The following is a 20,881-nucleotide window of genomic DNA, read 5'->3' on the forward strand; positions in this document are numbered from 1 at the left end:
TAAGTGGGAGTGGGCTTTCTATAAGGAGCTCACGACTGCTCTGACCTTTGTCAACTGGTTTGTAAGCCACACTGTCTTCAATGCAGTGATTACAATTATAATTCTCGGGCTTCCCTGGTGGCGCAGTGGTTGAGAGTCCGCCTGCTGATGCAGGGGACGTGGGTTCGTGCCCCGGTCCGGGAAGATCCCACATGCCGTGGAGCAGCTGGGCCCGTGAGCCATGGCCGCTGAGCCTGCGCGTCCGGAGCCTGTGCTCCGCAACGGGAGAGGCCACAACAGTGAGAGGCCCGCGTACCGCAAAAAAAAAAAAAAAAAAAAAAAAAAATTACAATTCTCATTTCGTGGCTATAGCTTCAAGTTGCAACCTAACAGGTTAAAAAGTATTTATGGAAGGGCCTTTCTTTAACATCAACTAGCAGTTTTAAATATGTATGTAACAAATGATAAACAAAATTGTGTCAAATATTTCACCCCATTTATCGTCTTTGTTATATGTATGTAAAATGGGCCCTGATTGGAAGGGGACTGGGTGGGGGGCTACTTGGGACAGGGGTTTGTGGCATGTTCTGGGCAGCTGGAGCTGGGGAAACTTGAGCTTAAAAGAGTACACCTGGGGCGGGGGGCGGGGAAGGATGAGACACTGCAGCCTGAGTGACTGACTTTGCTTTGCTCTTGCAGCTGCCCTGGCCTACCTTGCCTCCAAATAATAAGGGTATTAAGCTATCGTGGGGGATTCCCGTTGATAGAGAGTGTGCTGTGTATCAGGCAGAGATGTGCATTCTTGCACTTGACTTCATTGAGACCTCACAAACACGCTGGGATGTGGGTATCACCCACCTCACTTTACAGATGAGAAAACCGAGGCACAAAGAGGCCAAGTCACTTTGCCAAAGCATGAGTGGCTTGGAAGCCTCCTTAACAATCTCCTTTAGAAATTTCCCCGTTTCTTTAATGGGGAAAACTGACACTTCCTTATCATGCATAAAGAGCTAGCTACTCAGCTTTAACACACCCCTCCAAGGAGATCGCTGCCTTGAAGCCGCTCCTATACAGAGATCTGGAGTGGTCCTGGAAATACTGCTTCCCTCGCCAGGCTGGCCTAGATGCCTCTGCTCTGTCCACCTCCCCGCACCATAATCACTGCCTCCCTCATGAAGGGGGACTTTTGGAAGGAAGGGGCCATGCCTTATTAGACTTCCTATTTCCATCACCTGGAACTTTGCCCAGCACATAGCTGGCGCTCCAGAAATGTTGCTGAATGAATGAATGCAGCAAATAAGTGGCAGAGTCAGGAGTCCAACCCAAGTCTGTCCTGCTCCAAAGACTTCTCATTCATTTCACCTAGAGCAGGATTTAAGCTTCTCCATCTCGCCTCCCTTGGATCCAATGGCACTATTTCAGTGTGTCTCCATGGGGATGGTTGGGAATGCACGTTTTCTCCCTGCTCTGAGGGATTAGGTGGGAGATATTTAGGGACATACCCAAAGCCACTTGGTTAGGTGAAGGTAGAGAGGGACAAGGGGCAGACAGACCACCAAGCTGATTTGAAACCGGCAGACACAGTCCTTCCACTGACAGGCCTTGTGGTCGGTCGCTCGGGGTCTCCGTATCCTGCCTGGAAGGTGAGTAGTGGCCCACGGTGACCCCTGAGCTCTGGGACTTCTTGTTGGGGTTAAGGGAGAGTGTGGAGGCTCCTTCTGCTTCCGTGGCAGTGGACCCAGCCTGGGCCAGCGCCCCTGCCCCTGCGGGGTGCTAGGATCTCCTCCAGCCTCGTGAGGCAGGGCTTGGGGATGAGACCTAGGCTGGACCAGGAAGGAAGGAGCCGGGGAACCTCAGTCTCCATGAGGATAGCAGCTCCCAGGGCTGGTTAGAGTCCCTGACTGAGGTCACGACCCAGCTCACCCCAGTAAGTATCAGGAGGTGATGTTCAAGTGTTCGATCATACATGGGGCTTCTCATGGTCACCTGAAAGTTCTGTTTAGATTAGTCCTCTGTGATGGAAACATCTCCAGTGGCTCAGTTGTGTCTCTCAATGACAAGACTAAGTCTGCCTGCAATCCCTTCAAGATTGCCTGTCTACGGAAGAGAGACAACACATCGTTGTGTGAGAGGCCATAGACAGGCCACTGGGCCTGGAGCTGGACCAGCTGGGTTCAAATCCCAGCTCTGCCCCTCCTAGCTATGTGACCTTGAGCAAGTTAAGCTTCTCTGGACCTCAGTTTCCTCATCAGTAAAATGGGGGTAAAAACACAGACCTCCTAGAGATCTGGGGAGGATCAAATAAGATAGTGGATGGGTCAGTACTACTCAAACGCGCGTGATTATGTGGTCGTCCTTATTAGTGGCACCAGCCCTGTGGGGAGGCCCCTCAGGCTTCTCACTTAGTAATTTAGGACCAGCTCAGTAGGGACTTGGGATGTCCTGTTTTGCCGTAAAATGTAGCGTGCCTTGCCAGGACCTCCGTAGTTTCCAATACGCAGTTCAAGGTCACGCTCTTGCTGAGGCCTCCCTGACCTTTTCAGCAAGAACTGACTGCTCCTTCCTGTGGACACGCTGCGCCCAGGATGCAGGGCTCTTGCAATGGCAAGAGGGGCCCATAACACTTGACCACACTGTTACACGTCTGTCCCTTCCATGAGGCCATGACTAAGGGGAAGCTCTGGGGAGGTTATCGGTGAATGAACAAACAAGTAAACCAAGGAAGGAGCACAATGAATAGATGCAAACCAAGTCACATCATCAGGGAAAAGACAAAAAAAAAGAAATTTGGGGCATAAGGGGGCGGACGGAGGGGACCTCGGGGGCTAAAGGCAGTGAAGGCCCTGAGGGACACAGGCTAGTGGGCTTTCTTTTCTTTTTTTCCAATTTTTTTTATTGTAGTAACATACAAGTAATAATAAAATTTACCATCTTAACCATTTTTTTTTTTGCGGGGGGGTAGGTGGGCCTCTCACTGTTGTGGCCTCTCCCGTTGCGGAGCACAGGCTCCGGACGCGCAGGCTCAGTGGCCATGGCTCACGGGCCCGGCCGCTCTGCGGCATGTGGGATCTTCCCGGACTGGGGCACGAACCTGTGTCCCCTGCATCAGCAGGCGGACTCCCAACCACTGCGCCACCAGGGAAGCCCCATCTTAACCATTTTTAGGTGTACAGTCCAGTGGTATGAAATACATTCATAATGTTGGGCAACTGTCACCACCATCCATCCTCTTTTCATCTTGTAAAACTGAAACTCTGTCCCCATTAAACACTAACTCCACACCCCCGGGCTCCAGCCCCTGGCAACCATCGTTCTACTTCCTGTTTCTATAAACTTGACTACTCGAGGGACTCATATAAGTGCTATCATACAGTATTTGCCTTTTTGTGACTGGCTTGTGTCGCTCAACATAGGGTCTTCAGGGCTCATCTGTGTTGTAGCAGGTGTCAGAATTTCCTTCCTTTTTGAGGCTGAATAATACTCCACCGTGTGGCTGAACCAGTTTGCTTCTCCATTCATCTGCCGATGGACACTTAGGTCACTTCCATGGTCCAGCTATTGTCAGTGGGCTTTCTTTTTAAGCCCTTCTCTTTGGATACAAGGAAACCTCGCTCACTTAGACTAATTGTAGGAGGACTGAAATTATAATAGGCTCAAACAATAAAAGGTACTTTTATTACTTTTAAGGTCCGAGAGTAATTTGACCTCAGCTAACAAAATACTGCTTCCTTCGGGCCTTGGAAGAGCATTTAGAAGAACCACGTGCTTTAAGGGGGTCTCCAGTTACTTACGTGGATGGAAATGTGGGTTTCCATAGGGCTGGGGAAGCAAGGTTTGTTCCTAGAGTTGGCTTCTGCCTTGTGATTTTGATTCCAATGTGCAAGCTCATTTGCAGAGGCCGTGGACAGTGCTGGTGACAGGGAGGAGGGGAGGTTGCTAACTAAACCCCGGTCTGGGTCCTGTTCAAATTATGACAAATGCCGGCTTCAGAACTGGGATTCCTGGATAAAGTGGTTTCTTCCCGTTTGTCTGCATACTTCTTCTTTTTAAAAGCTTTTTGTTTTGACATATTTTCAGACATCAGAAAAGTTAAATGTAGAATACAAAGAATTCCCAGATCCCCCTGACACCGATTCCCCAAATCTTAACGTTTTACTATATTTGTGTTATCACTCTCAATCTCTCTTGTATATATGTATGTATCAATATACATACCTATACACAGATACGTATTCTTTCTTTCTGAACCGTTTAAGAGTAAGTTGCAGACATATGCCTCTTTACCTCGAAATACTTTGGTATTTAGCGGAGAACAAATGCAAATTGAGACCCGGTGTCCGAAAGAAAACAAGAAAGAATTAGCTGGGTGTAAGCTGGGGGATGGAGGGGACTCTGAAAACAAGGTCCCAGGAAAAGGCATGGGTCCACATTTGAGGTCCCAGATGGTCGATGAAGTTCTATCAGGACAGTTTCATCAGGGCCAGCACTGAAGGTTGGATGTGATGGGGCAGATGTAGGGGCGTCAGAGAGGAGCCATTCTCCTGTGACTCCCACTTTTTCCCTTCCTCCCTGACCCTGTCTTCTGGCTGTCCCGTCCCAGCCCCACACAGGGTATCCACTCCAGGAGGGCCCAGAGGAACTGCCGCAGGCTTAGGGGTCGGACCTCAGCTCTGCCTCTCACCAGTTGTGTATTCTTAGACAAGTCCTTTACTCCCTCTGGCCTCAGTCTCTGGGGCTGTCAAATGGGCATATTTCACATGGTTGTTGTGAAGAGCAGCAGTGGTGGCATGACAGGTGTGCTAGTACTGGGTAAAGCATGAAGCATCCCAGTGCTAATTCCTTTTCCTTCCTTGGTTCTGGGAGGCGCCCTCCATCCTCTGGACCACAGGAAACCTCCCCACCTCAGTGTGTGGGAAGAACCAAGAGAGCTGTGTGAGAGTGGAGTGATGGAGGAGGGGGCTGCAGCCCCCGCCTCTGCTGACGCTTCCCTGGGGAAGAGCCCACAGAAGAGCTGGCAACAGATCCGCCAGCTGCGTGGACAGCCACCTGGGCAAACCTGGGTGTGGGCAGCATTTGCATGGCTCCCTTGTAAGTAGCTAGAAGACCGAGGATTCCCCAGAGTCTCCACGAAGGGAGGTGACTCTGGGGACTCAGGAGCTCAGGTCAGGCCTGGCACCCAGTGGTGGTGACATTCAATGGATTCCTTCTCTCTGAGCCTCAGTTTGCCCATCTGTAAAACGAGGGTGCTGAAGAAAGCCACCGTGTGGGAATTCTGAAGTCAAGAATGTGGAAACCCTCAGAACCAGAGGAGGAAAGAGCGCTTTGGGGAAGGGCAGGGACCCACCTCATCCACCCCTGTGTCCCTTGTAGGGCTGAGACAGCGGCAGACACATAGTAGGACTGAATAACTGCTTGTTTGGCCAACCCTCCCAGGGAGGGCCTGTGCCTTTAACCAAACTTGGAGAAACTTCGTCTGAAGCCGGGACCCTGGGGCATCACCTCTGGCCCCGAGGAACTTAATTGGGACTGCAGTGCCTCCTGGTGGCCAGTGTGAGCCACTGCAGCCTTGATCATGCTGGATTGGGGGTGCTGCCTAAAGCCTTTATGCAGGGACCCGGGAACCTGCCCTGTGGGTGCGCATGGCGTCCCAGGGCCCCGCGACTCCTCCTCAGTCTTGGCTTCCTGTAGGGGCTGCGCCTTCTCCATAACCCCTTCTCTCCTCTCGCTGGCAGGAAATCCGGCAATACTTGTTGACATGAGGAAGCAGAGAAACTAAAAGGTTTACCCAGGGCCCTAGCAGCAGCGGGGCCACCTTTGGCCCTTCATGCCCCGCCCCGTGGCTGGTTTCTCTGAGCCCCATCATCCCGCAAGGCCCACACACAGCAGTGTGTGCTGAGGGACCGAGGCCCCCCGGCTCCGGAGTTCAGCCCCGTGGCCTTGGGTCCCTTTCCTATGGGCGCCCCATCACCTCAGCAGGGCGTGCAGAGCTGCCCTGGCGCTACCAAAGGCAGAAGGAGCCCGGGCCCAGCTCAGGACCCAGCTGTGCGTCAGGGAGGCCCTGCACTGAACCGCTCACAGTGGAGTGGGAAGCAGGACCACACACCAGTGCTTTAGAGCAGAGAATCCAGTGTTTAAGAGGTAAGCCCAGCCCCCCGGGGTCAGGGAGGAAGAAGCGGTCGGCCTTGCACTGAACCTTGGAAGCCCAGTAGAAACAATTCAGCAAAGAAGAAATACAACAAATAAAAGGTTAACTTTACTAGTAATAAAAAAATGTAAATTCAAACAAGATTTCACTTTTATCCTTCACACTGGCAAAGATTTTAAAAAACAGTATAATGACTGGTATTGGCCCTGAAGCAGGTGGGCACACGGAGGAAATTGGCAGATTTCTAGAAGACACATTTATCAGAGCTCTTAAGGTGTGACTGTGATCTAACTCGGTATTTCTAGTTCCTGGAGCTTCTTCTAAGGTAATTACCATGAAAGTATCAAGGGATTTAACCGAACGATATTCATCCCAGGCCTGTTATCATTTCAAACAATCAACGATCCACGTGCCCAGCAGGAAAGGACTGATGAAATAAAATAGTTTGTCCGTGTGGTGAAATACTATGCAGCCACTAAAAACGATGTAGTAGAAGAATACAGAATAGGATGGAAAGATATACAGGATAGTGTTAGGTTAAAAAAAAAAAAGACTTGTACCAAAAAAAAATTATGTTTCCCTTTTGTGTTTGTGTGTTACCGTTTTCTTCTTTTGGTCTGTCTTGATTTTTTTTTTTAATTTCCATATAAAACATAGATAATTATATGTAACGAGGGGGGGAAAAGCCACAAAATTTACAGAGGAAGATATGCAGGGAGAGGAGGAGTTAGCCAGATGCATGAGGGGCAGAAGGGCATTCCAGTTAGAAGGAAGAGCCCATATGCAGGAATGGGGTAGCCTGAAGCCGCTCGAGCAGTGTACTGGAGGCATGAGGGCAGGTCTGTGGGACCGGAAGCGAGGTGCAGAGGTGGGGTGTGGAAAGATGTAAGTCTGTGAGGAGAACCAGTGTCAGTCCCGCCTGGGGAATCCTGAATGCCACAGTCAGCCTGACTTGAAGAGTTGGCAGATTTAGCAAAAAACTAACAACAAAACCAGGGCGCTCCATTTAATTTGAATTTCAAATAAATAATGAATAAGTTTTAGTATTAGTATGCCCCATCCAATATTCGGGACATACTTACACTTAAAAAATAACTGTTTCTCTGAAATTCTAATTTAACTGAGCACCCTGTATTCTATCTGACCATCCTACTGAGGGCTCTGGGCACCAGTGGAGGGCCTCTAGACAGGCTCACGCTAGATGGGATGTGTGCTTTAGACACTCTCTCTGGTTGTAGTTGAGGGCGGTGAGTCTGAGGGCAGAGAAACCAATGAGGTCCACGCTTAAGCCAGAGCTCTGGGAATCTCCAGTATCCAAGAGGCCTCAGAATTAAGGGGCGGGGGGGGGGGGCGGCCCAGTTTGTGAGGACAGTGGCCGATCCCCACCGCGAAAGGGGCCTTTCGCTGAAGCATCCCTACCCTTCCTCCACCCGGCTCCCCCGTGGCGCTCACACCCACCTCCCACATCACACAGCCGAATCCAACACCTGCCAGAGCAGACATCACTCAGGATTCTAATCGCTGCTTCCACATAGCATTTTAAAATGATAAAAGCCATTTCTGGTCATGGTAAGACAAATAGAAAATTAAGTCAGACGAGAAAAAAAAAAGGAACAAAACCCAGATACCAGTATTCTTACCGTTGGAAACCTCTAGTATTTTCTAAGGACAGGTACCCCACCCCTACCTCCCCTTTTTTTCAAAATGAGATTTACTTACTATAACACGAACATCTTTCAGTTACTAAAATGCTGTTCTTTCACATCAGTTCCACTCCTTTTTCATCAAATGTTTATTGAACCCCTTCTGCATACCAGCCACGATACTAGGCATTAAACAAAAGGGCTAAACAAAACAAGTATATGCAGATATATTCCCTGTTTTATGGAAGGGAGAGAGAGAGAGACAATAAATAAAGGAAAAGCAAATAGATACAAAATAATGTGTATTAAATGCCAAGAGAGAAACAGTCTGCAGAATAAAATCAGGAAGGATCTTCCAGTTATGGAAATATCGTCCTTTATTTAACCAATCTCCTATTATTGAAAATTTTGGTTATTTTCAGTTTTTCCATATAATAATGCCATGATGAACTTTCTCTCTAGTTAATTCTTTGTGCCCATCCCTAATTCTGTCTTTAGTTTAAATTCCTAGAAGTGAGATTTCTGGGTGAAGACATACAAACTTTTTACTTACTTAGTTTTTCTTTACTATATTTAAACCCAATTTTTAATTTTCTGTATAGTTTACATATTTTTTAATTTTTAAAACAGCATGGTGTAAAATTAAAATGGGGGGGTATTATTTTATGAATTTGAACACATTCCTGTACAGACCCACGTACTCACCATCACAACTGGGAAACGAGATAGGATAGTTCTGCACACCAGCCCTTTGTGGTCTAAACCTGCCCCCTCCCCGGCCCTTGGCAACCAGTGATCTGCTCTCCATCCTAGTACTGTTACCTTCCCCAGAATACCATGCGATAAATAAGTAGAGTCCTGCACTATATACATTTTGAGACTGGCTTCTTGTACAGACCATCATGCTGTCTTTGAGAGTCCATGCCATTGTTCGTATCACTAGTTGGCTCCTTTTGCCTCTGTAGCATCCCACTGCATGGCTGTTCCACCTGTTAAAAGACATTTGGGTTGTTTCCAGTTTGGCGTGATGATGAGCAAAGCTGCTATATACATTTGCATACACGTTTGCAATGAAAATAAGTCTTTGTTTCTTTAGGGCAAATGCCTAGCAGTGGGATCTCTGGGTCTAGCCATACGAGTATGTTTAATTTTACAAGACAATGCCACGGTGTTTTCCCACCAGCAAAGAATGAGAGTTCCGGGTGCTTCATATCCTCACTATCACTTGGTATCATCAGATTTTTTATTCCCATTGCAATAGGTGTGTAACCATATCTCAAGGGGGGTTTAGTTTGAATATCCCTAGTGGATAATACACTGAGGGGGTCGTCATGCTGATTTCCATGTATATCTTCTTGGGTGAAATGTCCATTCAAATATTTTACCCATCTTTTTTTAGTTTTAACGTCACTGCTACCTAAGCTCCACATTTTAATCAGATTTCACTAGTTTTTCTCTAATGTCCTTTTACTGTTTCAAGACCCTGTCCTGGATACCGCATCACATTTAGTCCCCATGTCTCCTTAGCCTTCTGTGATCTGTGACGGTTTCTCGGACTTTCCTTGTTCTGAGAGGCACATTTAGGGCTTGGGTGGGTGCATGTTGGTGACAGGAGTGCCTAAGTCACCTCGTGGGTGGCTGGCCTGAGCCCTTGAGCTTCCTCTCTACAAACTGGCAGTTCCTCCAGGGCAGGAGCACCGTCCGTCTCTACTGGGTACGCGTTGATAGGCTCCATGCACGTTTGCTGAAACGCCGCCCCAGTTACTGCTCCCCCTTTGGTGTTATTTCTTGGGCCTGGAGCTAAAACTAGGGACGTCTAAGCTGAACTCTGGACAGAGTCCAGCGGCAGATGAGGTAGGCTGGGGTTATAATCCATGGCTCACCTTTCACCTCTGCCCCCACCCCCGCACGACTGTTTGGACAGCGGTGGGCTTAGTCAGTGCCCTTTAAATAGCATGAAAGGGCCCCACGCTGGCCTGTTTTGTTTAAGGAGGTTGCATCGGCGGTGTGCACACTGCCACAGGGCGTGCGGCCGGCTCACCCGAGAACAGAGTAAGCGGCATGTCCCCCACAAAGCAGATGTTTGGAGGAAAATAGATGTAATCAAAAGCACAGAGGATAAAATTACTCAAACCCCTTAGACCCTCCATGTGCAAGGGTACACACACACACACGCACACACACACGCACACACGCACGCACGCACCACCCACGTCCATACCCACCCGCGTGTATCTACAGGGTCACGTTCACACCCACACCCACACGCAACAGCACACGTCCGCAGGCACACACGTGCCACTTGTGTGCCTGCCCTTGACCACATGAGCCTGCGCGCTACACAGACCTATCCGCAGGCCACTACGCATGTGTTCCCCGCACCCATGTGCAACTGCAGGCTTCTGCCCCGTGCCGAGGGCGCACATCCGTGCACGCGGAAGGGATACACACACAGGCCTGCAGCACCCTGTCCCCAAATGGCTTCAGAAGTTCATTCTCTTTAAATCACAGCCATAAAAAAAATTCTCTTGAAATCACAGTCATGAAAAAAAAAAATCCCGGTCACCTTTGGAAATCTTTCAAGGCCTTTCATGTCAAAAAAAGTTAGTCTAGAGTAGAGTGACACCCTAGGGTTGAACCGGGACGAGTGGCTAGAGGTTAAGGGAATGAAGAAAGGTTTCCCGTTTCTCGTTGGATTTCTTGAAATCCAACAGCCAGGGCTGTCCGGCGGCAGACCAGGTGGCTCCCAGAAGAGGCCAGGCCTCCTCCCCAGGGGAGTTCAGGCAGAGGCCCAAGGGCCTTCTGTGGTTCTGATGGAGAATATAACCTCGAACCGAAGAATGCTTCCCACTTCACCAGAAGTGGTCGACGGGAGTCTTTGCCTGGGGTTGTCTGAAGGGCCAGCGTCCCTGCCTCGGGGCAGGCAAGGATGACTCACGGCGTTCTGTGCACATTACTTGACTCCTCTGGGCAGCCTGGGACCTATTTCCAGATCAAGACATTCTCGGGGAAGCTGCAGCTTGCGATTACGTTGTCTTGGGCCACACAGCCTGGGACAAAGCCCGCCCGGGGATCCCTTCCCACTCTGGGCGGGGTGTCAGCATAGCACCAGGCCAGAGTCCACAGGGGGTTGCCCCAGGGAGGATGGGGGGAAGCCAGCCAGGGAGGCAGGTGGCCTGGACCCAAAGGGGCTCTGTCGCTGCTCAGCTTCATGCCAGTGCCGGATGCTATTGGGCCTCAAGAAGGTGGGCCCAGCAGCGGGGCACGCTGGGAGATCCCAGTGGCCTTTTCTCTGTCCCAGTATAGCAGCGCGATGGATGCAGAGCTGGTTCCTGGCAGATGCTGGACTGGGTTTCCTGGGCATTTCAATTCCGGAGCCGCGCTCCGTGAAGCCCATCTCTGTGCTTCTCCTTCTGCCTCCCTGACCCTCTTGCTTGCTGCGTGGAGACATCCTTCCATGTCTGCCTGGTCTTTCTCCTCTCCCTCCTTCTTCCCTCCCTCCTTCCGTCCTCCGTCTTTTCCTCTCTCCCTCGGTGATCTCACCTCCTCCTTCTGTTTCAGCCTCTGCTGGAGGCGTTCGTCACTATGTGCACTTTTCTCATGTATCATCGCCACCTTTCTCCTCAGTGTTTACGGGGATGTGTTCATTCAACAAACATCTCTGCACGTACCCTATAGGTCCTGGCACGCAGCAGGTGCACAGAGGTAGCTGGACAGAGTGAGAGCTCAGTGATGTTTGTTTGTTAGAAATTGTTCGTTGATTCTTCAGTAACCTCTTCCTGCCTGTCTGCTGCCTGTCCCATCCTGGGCTGAGAAAGGACGAATGGCATGAGGTCCCAGCCCACAGGGAACTGATTCTCTAGGAGGAGCTGGACGTTTGGGGTTTGATTATATACTAGTCCGAAAACACAGCCAGTAATTGGATGGCGGGGTCTGTGTGACTGCCCCAGCCTGAGAGGGCTTCCTGGAGGAGCTGGTGCTTGATTGGACCTTGGAGGTCAGCTGGAAAAAAAGGGACATTCCAGGCAGGTCGACAGAGGTGGGGGTGAGGGAGACCAAGGAGGTCAGTGCTTTCCTTTGTTCAGGAGTAATTCAGCCTGAGTCTCAGGCCCCGTTTTCAGTGGCCGTCTTGAGGAGGGAGTCACAGAGCGAGCTGGACCCTGACCAGCGCCAGGCCTCGGGCCACGGTACCAGGTCTCCACCCGGCCCCTCTGGATCATCTAGTTGCAGAGCGATCTGCTGGCTTTGCCCAGAGCCCAACACCATCACCCGTCCCATCCCTGGCACCCACCTGCCTCAGGCAGGCCTGTTAAACTCAGGACCTCCTGCAGAAGAGCGGTGGGAACTGTAATTATTTACTCAGGAGGATGGAAGACGAGAGACGTGGCAGCCCTCTCCAGATGTCCGCAGGGCTGGCTTGGGAAAGGCCCCGGGACGTTTTGAACCAGGACCAATGAGCCAGACCCTACAGGAGACGGGCTGGACCTCAGGACAGATGGTCCAGCTGTCCTGGGGGCGTGAGCTCTCTGTCACCAAAGCCTGGATGGTAGCACTTTGTAGAGATGCTGTGGGGTGGCAGCAGGTGGAAACTGATGCCCTGAGCACCTGGGAGGGACTTCCTTGGCTTGTCGTTCTGACCAGTTGGGTCAGAACCTTGGGGAATTTTCCTTTGTTGTCTAAACGAGGGGCCCAACCTCAGAATTTAAAGCAAGATGATAATAATCAAGATGGAGAGTTGGAAGATTCCTTCCCTCTTCAAGGACCAGAGAAACCTCAGTTTTGCCAGAATTCCTTCATCTCTAAGCCTTTCCAGTGAGCTGACATTTGCCTGGACAGACATGGCCCCATCCTCTCCCCTCTTCTCCCCACTCCAGATCCCAAGGGGAAGGTCCCACTGGTCCCTAAGACGGGAGGGCCAAAGCTGTGACACCAGACAGGGCGTGCCTGCTCCCCGTGCAGATGAGGCTCTGGGACATAAAAGGCATCCTCTGAAGTCTCAGGCGGACTTTGGGAGAGCCGGGACTGCGAACAGATCTCCCATCTCTCGGTCTGGTGGTCTCTGCACACGCCATGCTGTCTCCCCACTCCTGACCCACTCGCTCCCTCCCAGTGGGTGGCTGGAGGGGGGGAACCTGGATTCTTACTCCTCTTCTTGGAAGACTGGACATTCTGCCGCCTCGCCCCGAGCTGAGCCTGGAACCAGCCCACGCTGGGGAGCTTCTCCCAGAGGCCACATCCGCACTCTCTCCTCCTCTGGGGCTGGTCCTTCTGACCCCAGGATGCGCAGACCAAGCCTCTTGGTTATGTGAGGCCCCTGGATTCCTTCTGGTCCTACCTCTCTCCCCAGGAGAGGCCGCGAGACCATGGGTAGGAGTAAAGGACCAACCAAGGGCTGAGAGGCTGCACTCTGTCGCTAATGAGAGCACATTTCCCGCTCTCTCTGGCCTCAGTTTCCCCTGCCTTAACATGAGGAGTTTGGTCCCTACCAACACTTGCTTTTTATAACATGGAGCTTCCCCTGCATGGCCCAGCCCCTGCTGTTGTGTGGGGTGGTCCCGATCCCAGGCTGAAGGCCAGAGGATACGGTAAGGGTCTACGGGGTCATGGGATGGGGCCTGGGGAGCAGTGCCAGGGCAGAGGGGGCAGGGGCTGCCCCCCCACAAGTCTAGCCTCCAGGAAGTTGCATAACAGAGATGTTTATTTTTGGTGAGGCTGGGTGGGATTTCTTCTCCTTAAAAAAAAAACCCAAAACATAAAACTTATTTGTCTGCCAGGAAGATAAATATCTTTGCTGAAAGCTCTTGGCCCGGCTGCCAGCTGCAGCTTGCATGATGCTGTCACCAAAGCCGTGGCGGTCTGCCTGTGTCTGGGCTTACGTGGGTGTCATATGTGATGCCTGAGGGTCAGCCCCCCACCCTGCTGGTATCGACGCTGCCAGTGGCCCTCAAGAACAGCCTCCCAAAGCTGCTTCCAGGCCCACTCTGGGCATTCACCTCCACCCCGATTTCCTCAGTGCCTTGAAGAGGGAGGTGAGAATGACAGAGAGCAAAACGTCCCTCTCAGCTTCCCCAGCAGTAAGAGAGCCCCCAGTGTACGCAGAAAGCCAGGGGCGAGACTGAACCTGAAGCTTCGGCCCTAGGACCCGGACAGGGTTAAGAGACCTGGGCTAGAGGCATGGTCCTGACTTAATGCCCGCTGCTCAGATCTCTTCCTAGAAGAGGAGACCGAGGGTCAGAGTGGTTGGTGCTCACACCGACCACAAATCCTTGTCATAATCAGAGCTTGCGCGTGTGAAAGGTTTTGTCAAATGCTCCCCACACATGTCTTATTAATCCTGTATGTTATTTCACTCTACAAGAGTCACAGTCAATGGAATTTGGCTCAGAGAGGTGCTCACACCCCTGTCTCCAGACACCAGTCCAGCGCCCTCCCCACAGCATGTGCACACGCTCCTGCGCTTGGGGCCTCCAGGGAGGGCCTGCCCACTTGGAGGACTTCTCCAGGGTCAGAATCTTCTGCTCACAAGTCTAGACCAGAACTGGGAGTAACTTAATGATACGGGCAGAAGGCTGCCTCGCCGGGACCACGCCGAGTGCTCTGTGTGTCAGCCTTTTTAATCCCACAACTACCCTGTGAGGAAGATCCTACAGGATTCCGCATCCCCATTTTATAGAGGGGGAAACTGAGGCATAAAGAGGTTAGGTGAACTGTCCAAAGCACCCAGCTGGGACTCACACCCCTGGTGCCAGTTCCAGAGCCTGTGCTCCGACCCCTGCCCTGAGGCGAGTGTGTGCCCAGGGTGCTAACTGGGCTCTTTGGACTTGGACAGCTAATTCCCGCTCCACCCTTGACCCTTGTGGGCTGACTGGTCCTTTGCAGCTCTGAGCATCCAGGAATCAGCGGGCAGAGCCCCGTTCTGTTAGACAGCAGTGGCTGTGGGCCTGGGCCGTGAGCTTTGTGTAAGTCTGCTGGGTCCCCCGTGTCAGCATCCTGGGCGTGTTAGGGGGAGGTGCCCCACTTCCTTAGTAAACATGCCCCCCCACCTGGAGGGGCAGGTCACCACTTGGAAAATAGGTGAGACCAGTGTGGAGGGTGCCGGGACAGGACCCCTCAGCGCTGGATTCTTGGGCAGAGTCTCCAGAGCCCCTGCTGAACCCCAAACAGGACCAGGCCAGGAAAGGCAGGGCCTCTCCTCCTCACTCCAAGCCCAGTTGGGCCAGATATGGCTGCTGACTGAGTTTTCCTTCCCACTCTGGGAGTCCGAGGCACTGAGTCAGCAACCTCGACGCCCGAAGAAGTGCTGGCAAAGGGAGTCCTTCTAGAGGGAGGAGCCCAGGGTCAGTGGGGTGGAGATTAAATGTTATAGAGGTCAGATTGGCTGACCCAGAGTCATAGGACATTGGTGCGGAAAGGAGCCCATGCTGAGATGAGGACAGAGAGGGTCAGAGACTCGCCCAAGGTCACACAGCATGTTAATGGCAAGCCAGGGTTAGAACCTGGGCCTCCTGACCTCGCATCCAATACTTCCCTGAGAGGGCAAAGGCAAGGGATGGCTCCCCGGTCCCTCCCTCCTCTCATGCTTGGTTCAGCCACTGGTTTTTGACCTTCTTTCCTCCCCCCTCAGCCAAAGAGAGCTCCCTGGGTGAGCCAGAGTTGCCGCCCGACTCTGACACCGTGGGGATGGACAACAGCTACCTCAGCGTGAAGGAGGCTGGGGTGAAGGGGCCCCAGGACCGGGCCAGCACCGACCTCCCCAGCCCACTGGAGAAGGCGGACTCCGAGAGCAACAAGGGCAAGAAGCGGCGGAACCGAACGACCTTCACCAGCTACCAGCTGGAGGAGCTGGAGAAAGTCTTCCAGAAGACCCACTACCCCGACGTGTACGCGCGGGAGCAGCTGGCCATGAGGACCGACCTCACCGAGGCCCGCGTGCAGGTCAGTGAAGGCGCCTGGGAGGGCGCGGGAGAGCAGGGCCTGCCCTTGGGGTGGTGGCCGGAGCTGGGACCGCCTGACTGTCCCCGGTCAGGCCAGGGCTTTCTCCACTTCGGTGCAAGCAGCCCACCCCTCACGCCCCGGCTCCAACCAGAGCAAGTCGGCTTTCACTCACTTCACTGTCTGGCCTCTTGCTCTGGTTGGAGCTGGGGCGAAGCTCCCAGTGGACGGGCAGGACGCCTGTAAGCTGTACTTCTGAGTTCTACGTAGTGTGGGAGTCCAGGCCCTTTCATGAAGGAGAAGGTAACTGGTCTCTGCTCTGGAAGGCCTATCTCTTAGAAAGGAAACAGGACGAACTTAAATACATCCGTAGCAGCCCAGTGGGCAGAAACAGAGACAACCCAGATCTTCTTTTTGCCCAGGATGGCTGCCTCGTCCTCCATCTTGCAGGTTCCAACTCAGTATGCCTCCTCTGAGAAGTCTTCCCGACCACCATGGCTAAAGAAGGGGCCGCCACCATCACCCGACCACCAAAACACTCAACCCAGCACAACCCGACAGAGCTCAACACAGGCCAGCAGAGCCCAGCACAACACAACACAGCACAACCTAAACCAACACAGCTCAACCCAACACAGCTCAACACAGGCCAGCAGAACCCAAATCAACACAGCTCAACTCAACAGAACTCAACACAGCTCAACACAGGCCAGCAGAGCCCAACACAACACAACACAACATAACCTAAACCAGCACAGCTCAACATAGGCCAGCACAGCCCAACACAACACAACACAGCACAACCTAAACCAACACAGCTCAACCCAACACAGCTCAACACAACCCAGCATAACCCAAACCAACACAGCTCAACTCAACAGAACTCAACACAGCTCAACACAGTACAACCCAGCACAGCACAACACAATATAACCTAAACCAACACAGCTCAACAGAACTCAACACAGCTCAACACAGCCTGTCAGAGCCCAACACAACACAGCATAACGTAAACCAACAGAGCTCAACCCAACACAGCCCAACAGAGCTCAATGCAACCCAACAGAGGCCGACACAACACAACATAACCTGACACAACACAACATAACCTAGCCCAACACAGCTCAACACAACCCAACACAACATGACACAGCTCAACACAGTAACAGAACCCACCAAAACCGACACAACACAACAAAACCTAACACAGCTCAACCCAACCCAACACAACTCAACCCAAATTAACACAAAACAACACAAGCAAACCAGGTCAGCTTCTACCACATTGTCCTATTTTATCTTTTTTATAGAATTTATGACGGCTTAAAATATTTTATCTGTTTGTCTCCTCTCACTGGAATATGAGCTCCTTGAGGGCAGGTACTGTCTGTTGTTCAACACTGTATTCCTACCAATTAGAGAAGGCCGAACTCAGAGCAACAAAGGCAAAAAATAAACATACGTGGACCAACTGACCTCCTTTGACCACAGAGGTGTATCTTCCCTCCCTGCATGAAATTACAGCAGAGAAAGAACCAGAAAGGAATCAAAGTCCTCTAAGTACCCCAGACACAGCTTCAGCGTAACACAGAATAAACGTCATGTTCAGCCTGCCTTTCCAACCCAGAGCATGTTAGAAACAGCAAACCAGGTGTTGGCAGATAGCTATTTTCCCCCTCCTGTGGGCTGTGGAAATCAACAGCTTCAGAGCAAAGAGGAGTTTTTTTAAAACAAGCAGCACAGTTCAGATCAGCTCAGCACAGCTCTGCGCAGGTCTTTTCAGCACCAGGACAAAAAGCCCTGTTACTTCGCAGACCCCAAGGGCACCTTCTCTTGCATTTGTTCACTAGAGAATCTTCAGCAGTGTTTCTAAGGCATCAATAAAAGGTTCATCAGTCTCAACCATGCTCTGTTTAAAAAGGCAGAGGCATTTGTAATACGGTCCAGACACGTTTTCATCTAAAATGGCTAATGTGGGGGACTTCCCTGCTGGTCCAGTGGTTAAGACTCGACGCTTCCACTGCAGGGGGCTCGGGTTAGATCCCTGGTTGCGGAACTAAGATCCCACATGCCATGCGGCGCAGCCAAAAATTAAAAATAATAATAATAAAATAGAGTAAAATAAAATAAAATGGCTAATGTGAAAAGGCACTGGTAGTTGTCAGTGAGTACACAGCCATCCAGAAACAGCAGGAACCCGAGGGCGTTCTGAACAGTCAGGTCGTTTATCTGTAAATTCCCAAAAACAAGCTTCCCGGTTTATTCCTCTCCAGTTCGCAGTAAGTGTTTGGGGAAGAAAGGCAGGGCAGCTGAGGCCTCACTGTGATTCCAGAAACCTTCTCACACCCATTGTCCCACCTGAGTCATGCGACTTCCTGGTGCCTCAAGAGTCTGGACAGGAGCCACAGCATCTGGCCTCAGCTCAGCCAATGGATTTGGGAGGAGCTAAAGGAGTAGGTGGAGAGCCGGTGGCTGTTATGGGGCATTCCTGTAGATGCTGTGTTTGTGTGAAGCAAACCGTTCGTTTTCTGTGCAGTGCACATGTGTGCACATGTGTGCGCACGTGTGTGTCCCTAACAAATGGACAGGGGTGCCAAGAAGTAAAATTCACTTAGTATCAAAAGAAGGATGGTCCTTCTAGTACAACACATGGAAATGACACTGGGGTACGTTTTACATTTTTCAGGCACCACAATGGAGTGCTAAACTGGAGCGCTCTCCCTGCATACACACACACAGACACACACTCACACACAAACACACACACACATTTATGCCTACTTGCAAAAAGGAGCTGGGGCAGCTTACAATTAAAGGTTTATTATTTTCATCTAAGAACAAGAACAAAGTCATGAAATGGGAAGGTATTTATGTCAAAGATCTAGACTAAGGATCATATTTGCCACTGAGCGCAAATTTCAACCCTGAGCTTCCTGGCAGCCAAGGCAGAAAGGGAAACTCTAATGTGTGCATATCTTATCATCTAAGGGAAGGGCCATAGAAGTATAGAATGCTAGTGCTGGAAAGGATCACCTGGTCCTCTCATTTGATATCAAGGAAGAAGAGGCCCAGAGGCAGGAAGCGATCACCTGTGATCAGGTGACTCAGGAAAGGTGATTCAGTGGCAGTGCTGAGAATAGAACGTGGGACCCTGAGTTCCAGCCCAGTGCTTCTTTTACTTTAGTTTGCTGTAGCAGGACACATGCCAGGTTGTTCTGAGACTTTTCTTTGTATAAAGGCAGCAGGGTGGGTGGGACTGTCATGTATGTCAGACCTCTGGGTTGAGCCTGGCAGTGCCCCAGGGATGGGGGATGTGGGGATGGATCTCCCTGCTTGCCTCTGCTGAGTTTGTTTAGGGCCCGTGCTCAGCTGGTGGGAAGCCAGGTGCCTGGCGTAGAGTGGCAGTGGGGACAGGGAGGGGGTGATGGGGGCCCCGAGATGGACCTTTCCTGGGAAGAAGCCCGGGGCTTGGCCCCGCTCCAGGGGGCTGCAGGGGCCTCTCCCTGCTGTCTGGGACTCCAGTCTCCGCAGCTGGTGTCTGAAGAAAATAAGACAGAGGCCTCCCTGCGCCGGGCCACCCCGCCCTGGCCCAACATGGGCTGCGGTTAGCAAGGACCCTGCCAAGATGGTTGGTTCCTCGAGGAGAGGCCTGTGCTGAGCGGGCCCGGGCTGGGGTGGGCTGGGAGCAGGGTGGTCCTGGGCCTTGCAGTCCCCCTTCCTTCTGGGGTTGCACAGTGGAGACAGGCCTAGGGCCACAGAGCCTGAGGCACAGAGCACCTACGGGGGCAGCTGTCACAGCCCCAGGCCCCAAGGGTCAGAAGTGGAAGGATGCTCTGAGTCTCAGGACCCTTGGATGTGAGCACAGAAGGGGCCCGCGAGGATACCCCTGCCGCCACCCGATTGAGGTGTGAGGAGGCCGAGGACCAGGAGGCTGACTTAGCTTAAGCCTCATCTGGGCAGAAAACCTCCAGCCTTGTATGCAGGGTAAGGCCCAGGGAGGAAAGACCCGGAGGAGAGAGTGGAGGTGGGCAGCTCTTCTCCCATCGGCCTGCTCCACGCAGCTGTGCCGCCTCCCGCGATCTCCATCTTTAGCCCTCAAATAAATCCCTCAGCCTGACCCTCTTCCACTCCCTCCCCAAGACAGTGCTCTCTCAGCTGCCTCTCCCCCGGGCTCATCTATCTTCCCGGAGAACCCAGGTCTCCCCTCTCCCCCGCCTCTTCCCCCGCGCTCACCTCCAGCCACCACCACGCACTCCGTCTCCCCCCACTCTGCTCCTCCCCTCAACCCCAGGCCCCCCCCACCCCATGCAGGATACTGGGCTGCCTCCTTGCCCATCCGTGTCCCTCCCAGCCCAGCCCACGCCTGCGTGTCACCTCCACCAGCACCTCTGGATCCCACCACGGGACCGAGTCCACAGAGACTCAACAGCAACCCCCCAGTGGCAGACACGTCACCTTTTTCTAGCCTTCTCCCCGGCCTCAAAGAAAGAAAGCAGTCATATATCTAGATGCCTCCAGTGGGCTTCTCCCCTCCCGCTGGCCTCCCCCTCAGAGAACCCTGGGGGGCTGAGGAAGGAGCGGAAAGACTGAGCTAAGCCTGCAGGAAATTAAACATGAAATGAAAACAAGCGCCTCTGATTCATTCTCTCATCCTGCCCCCAGTCCCCCATTCCAGACCACCGATAAAGGGGGATCCCGTTTCAGCGGCACAGAGAGGAGACCCGATCTGCCCTTGGCTCCCAGTGGGCGGCCTGGGCCCGGACCCCAGGAGCCCCAGGAGGACAGGAAGCCCCGGGAGGCTGTGGGGCAGCGGCTGAGACTCCAGCCCAAGAGAGGGCCGGCTCCGGGGGTGGGGGTGGGGGACCCAGGAGAGCGCCTCTCCTACACCAGAGTCAAGACAGGAAACAGAGTGACGCTGAAAGAGATGCCAGCAGCGCTCTGTGTGTGTGTGTGTGTGTGTGACACTCATGCTTGTGTACTGGGACGAGCTGCAGCCTCACCCTCCCTCCTCACCCCCACTCTCCGCACACTAACATGGGCCACACACAACCCCCGCCCCTGTCTTTTCTGACTTCTTTCTTCTAGCAAAAGACAGCAAGGAAGGTCAGGAGCTATAAGATAAACAAGTGTGAAGTACTCTAAAAACTCTGTGACAGCATTTCCCATCTAGCTCACCTGCTGC

General features: G+C 52.3%; 1 protein-coding gene across 1 annotated transcript in view; it reads left to right on the top strand.

Moving 5' to 3' along the window:
• ALX4 (ALX homeobox 4) overlaps window positions 1-20,881 on the top strand; it is a 39,896-nt gene that overhangs the window by 15,472 nt on the left and 3,543 nt on the right. The window contains exon 2 of the mRNA XM_067751756.1: window positions 15,392-15,702. Coding sequence (XP_067607857.1) covers window positions 15,392-15,702 — 311 coding nt within the window. The remainder of the gene's footprint in view (window positions 1-15,391; window positions 15,703-20,881) is intronic.

Source organism: Pseudorca crassidens, chromosome 9 (genome assembly GCF_039906515.1).
Source record: "Pseudorca crassidens isolate mPseCra1 chromosome 9, mPseCra1.hap1, whole genome shotgun sequence".
Lineage (NCBI taxonomy): Eukaryota > Metazoa > Chordata > Mammalia > Artiodactyla > Delphinidae > Pseudorca > Pseudorca crassidens.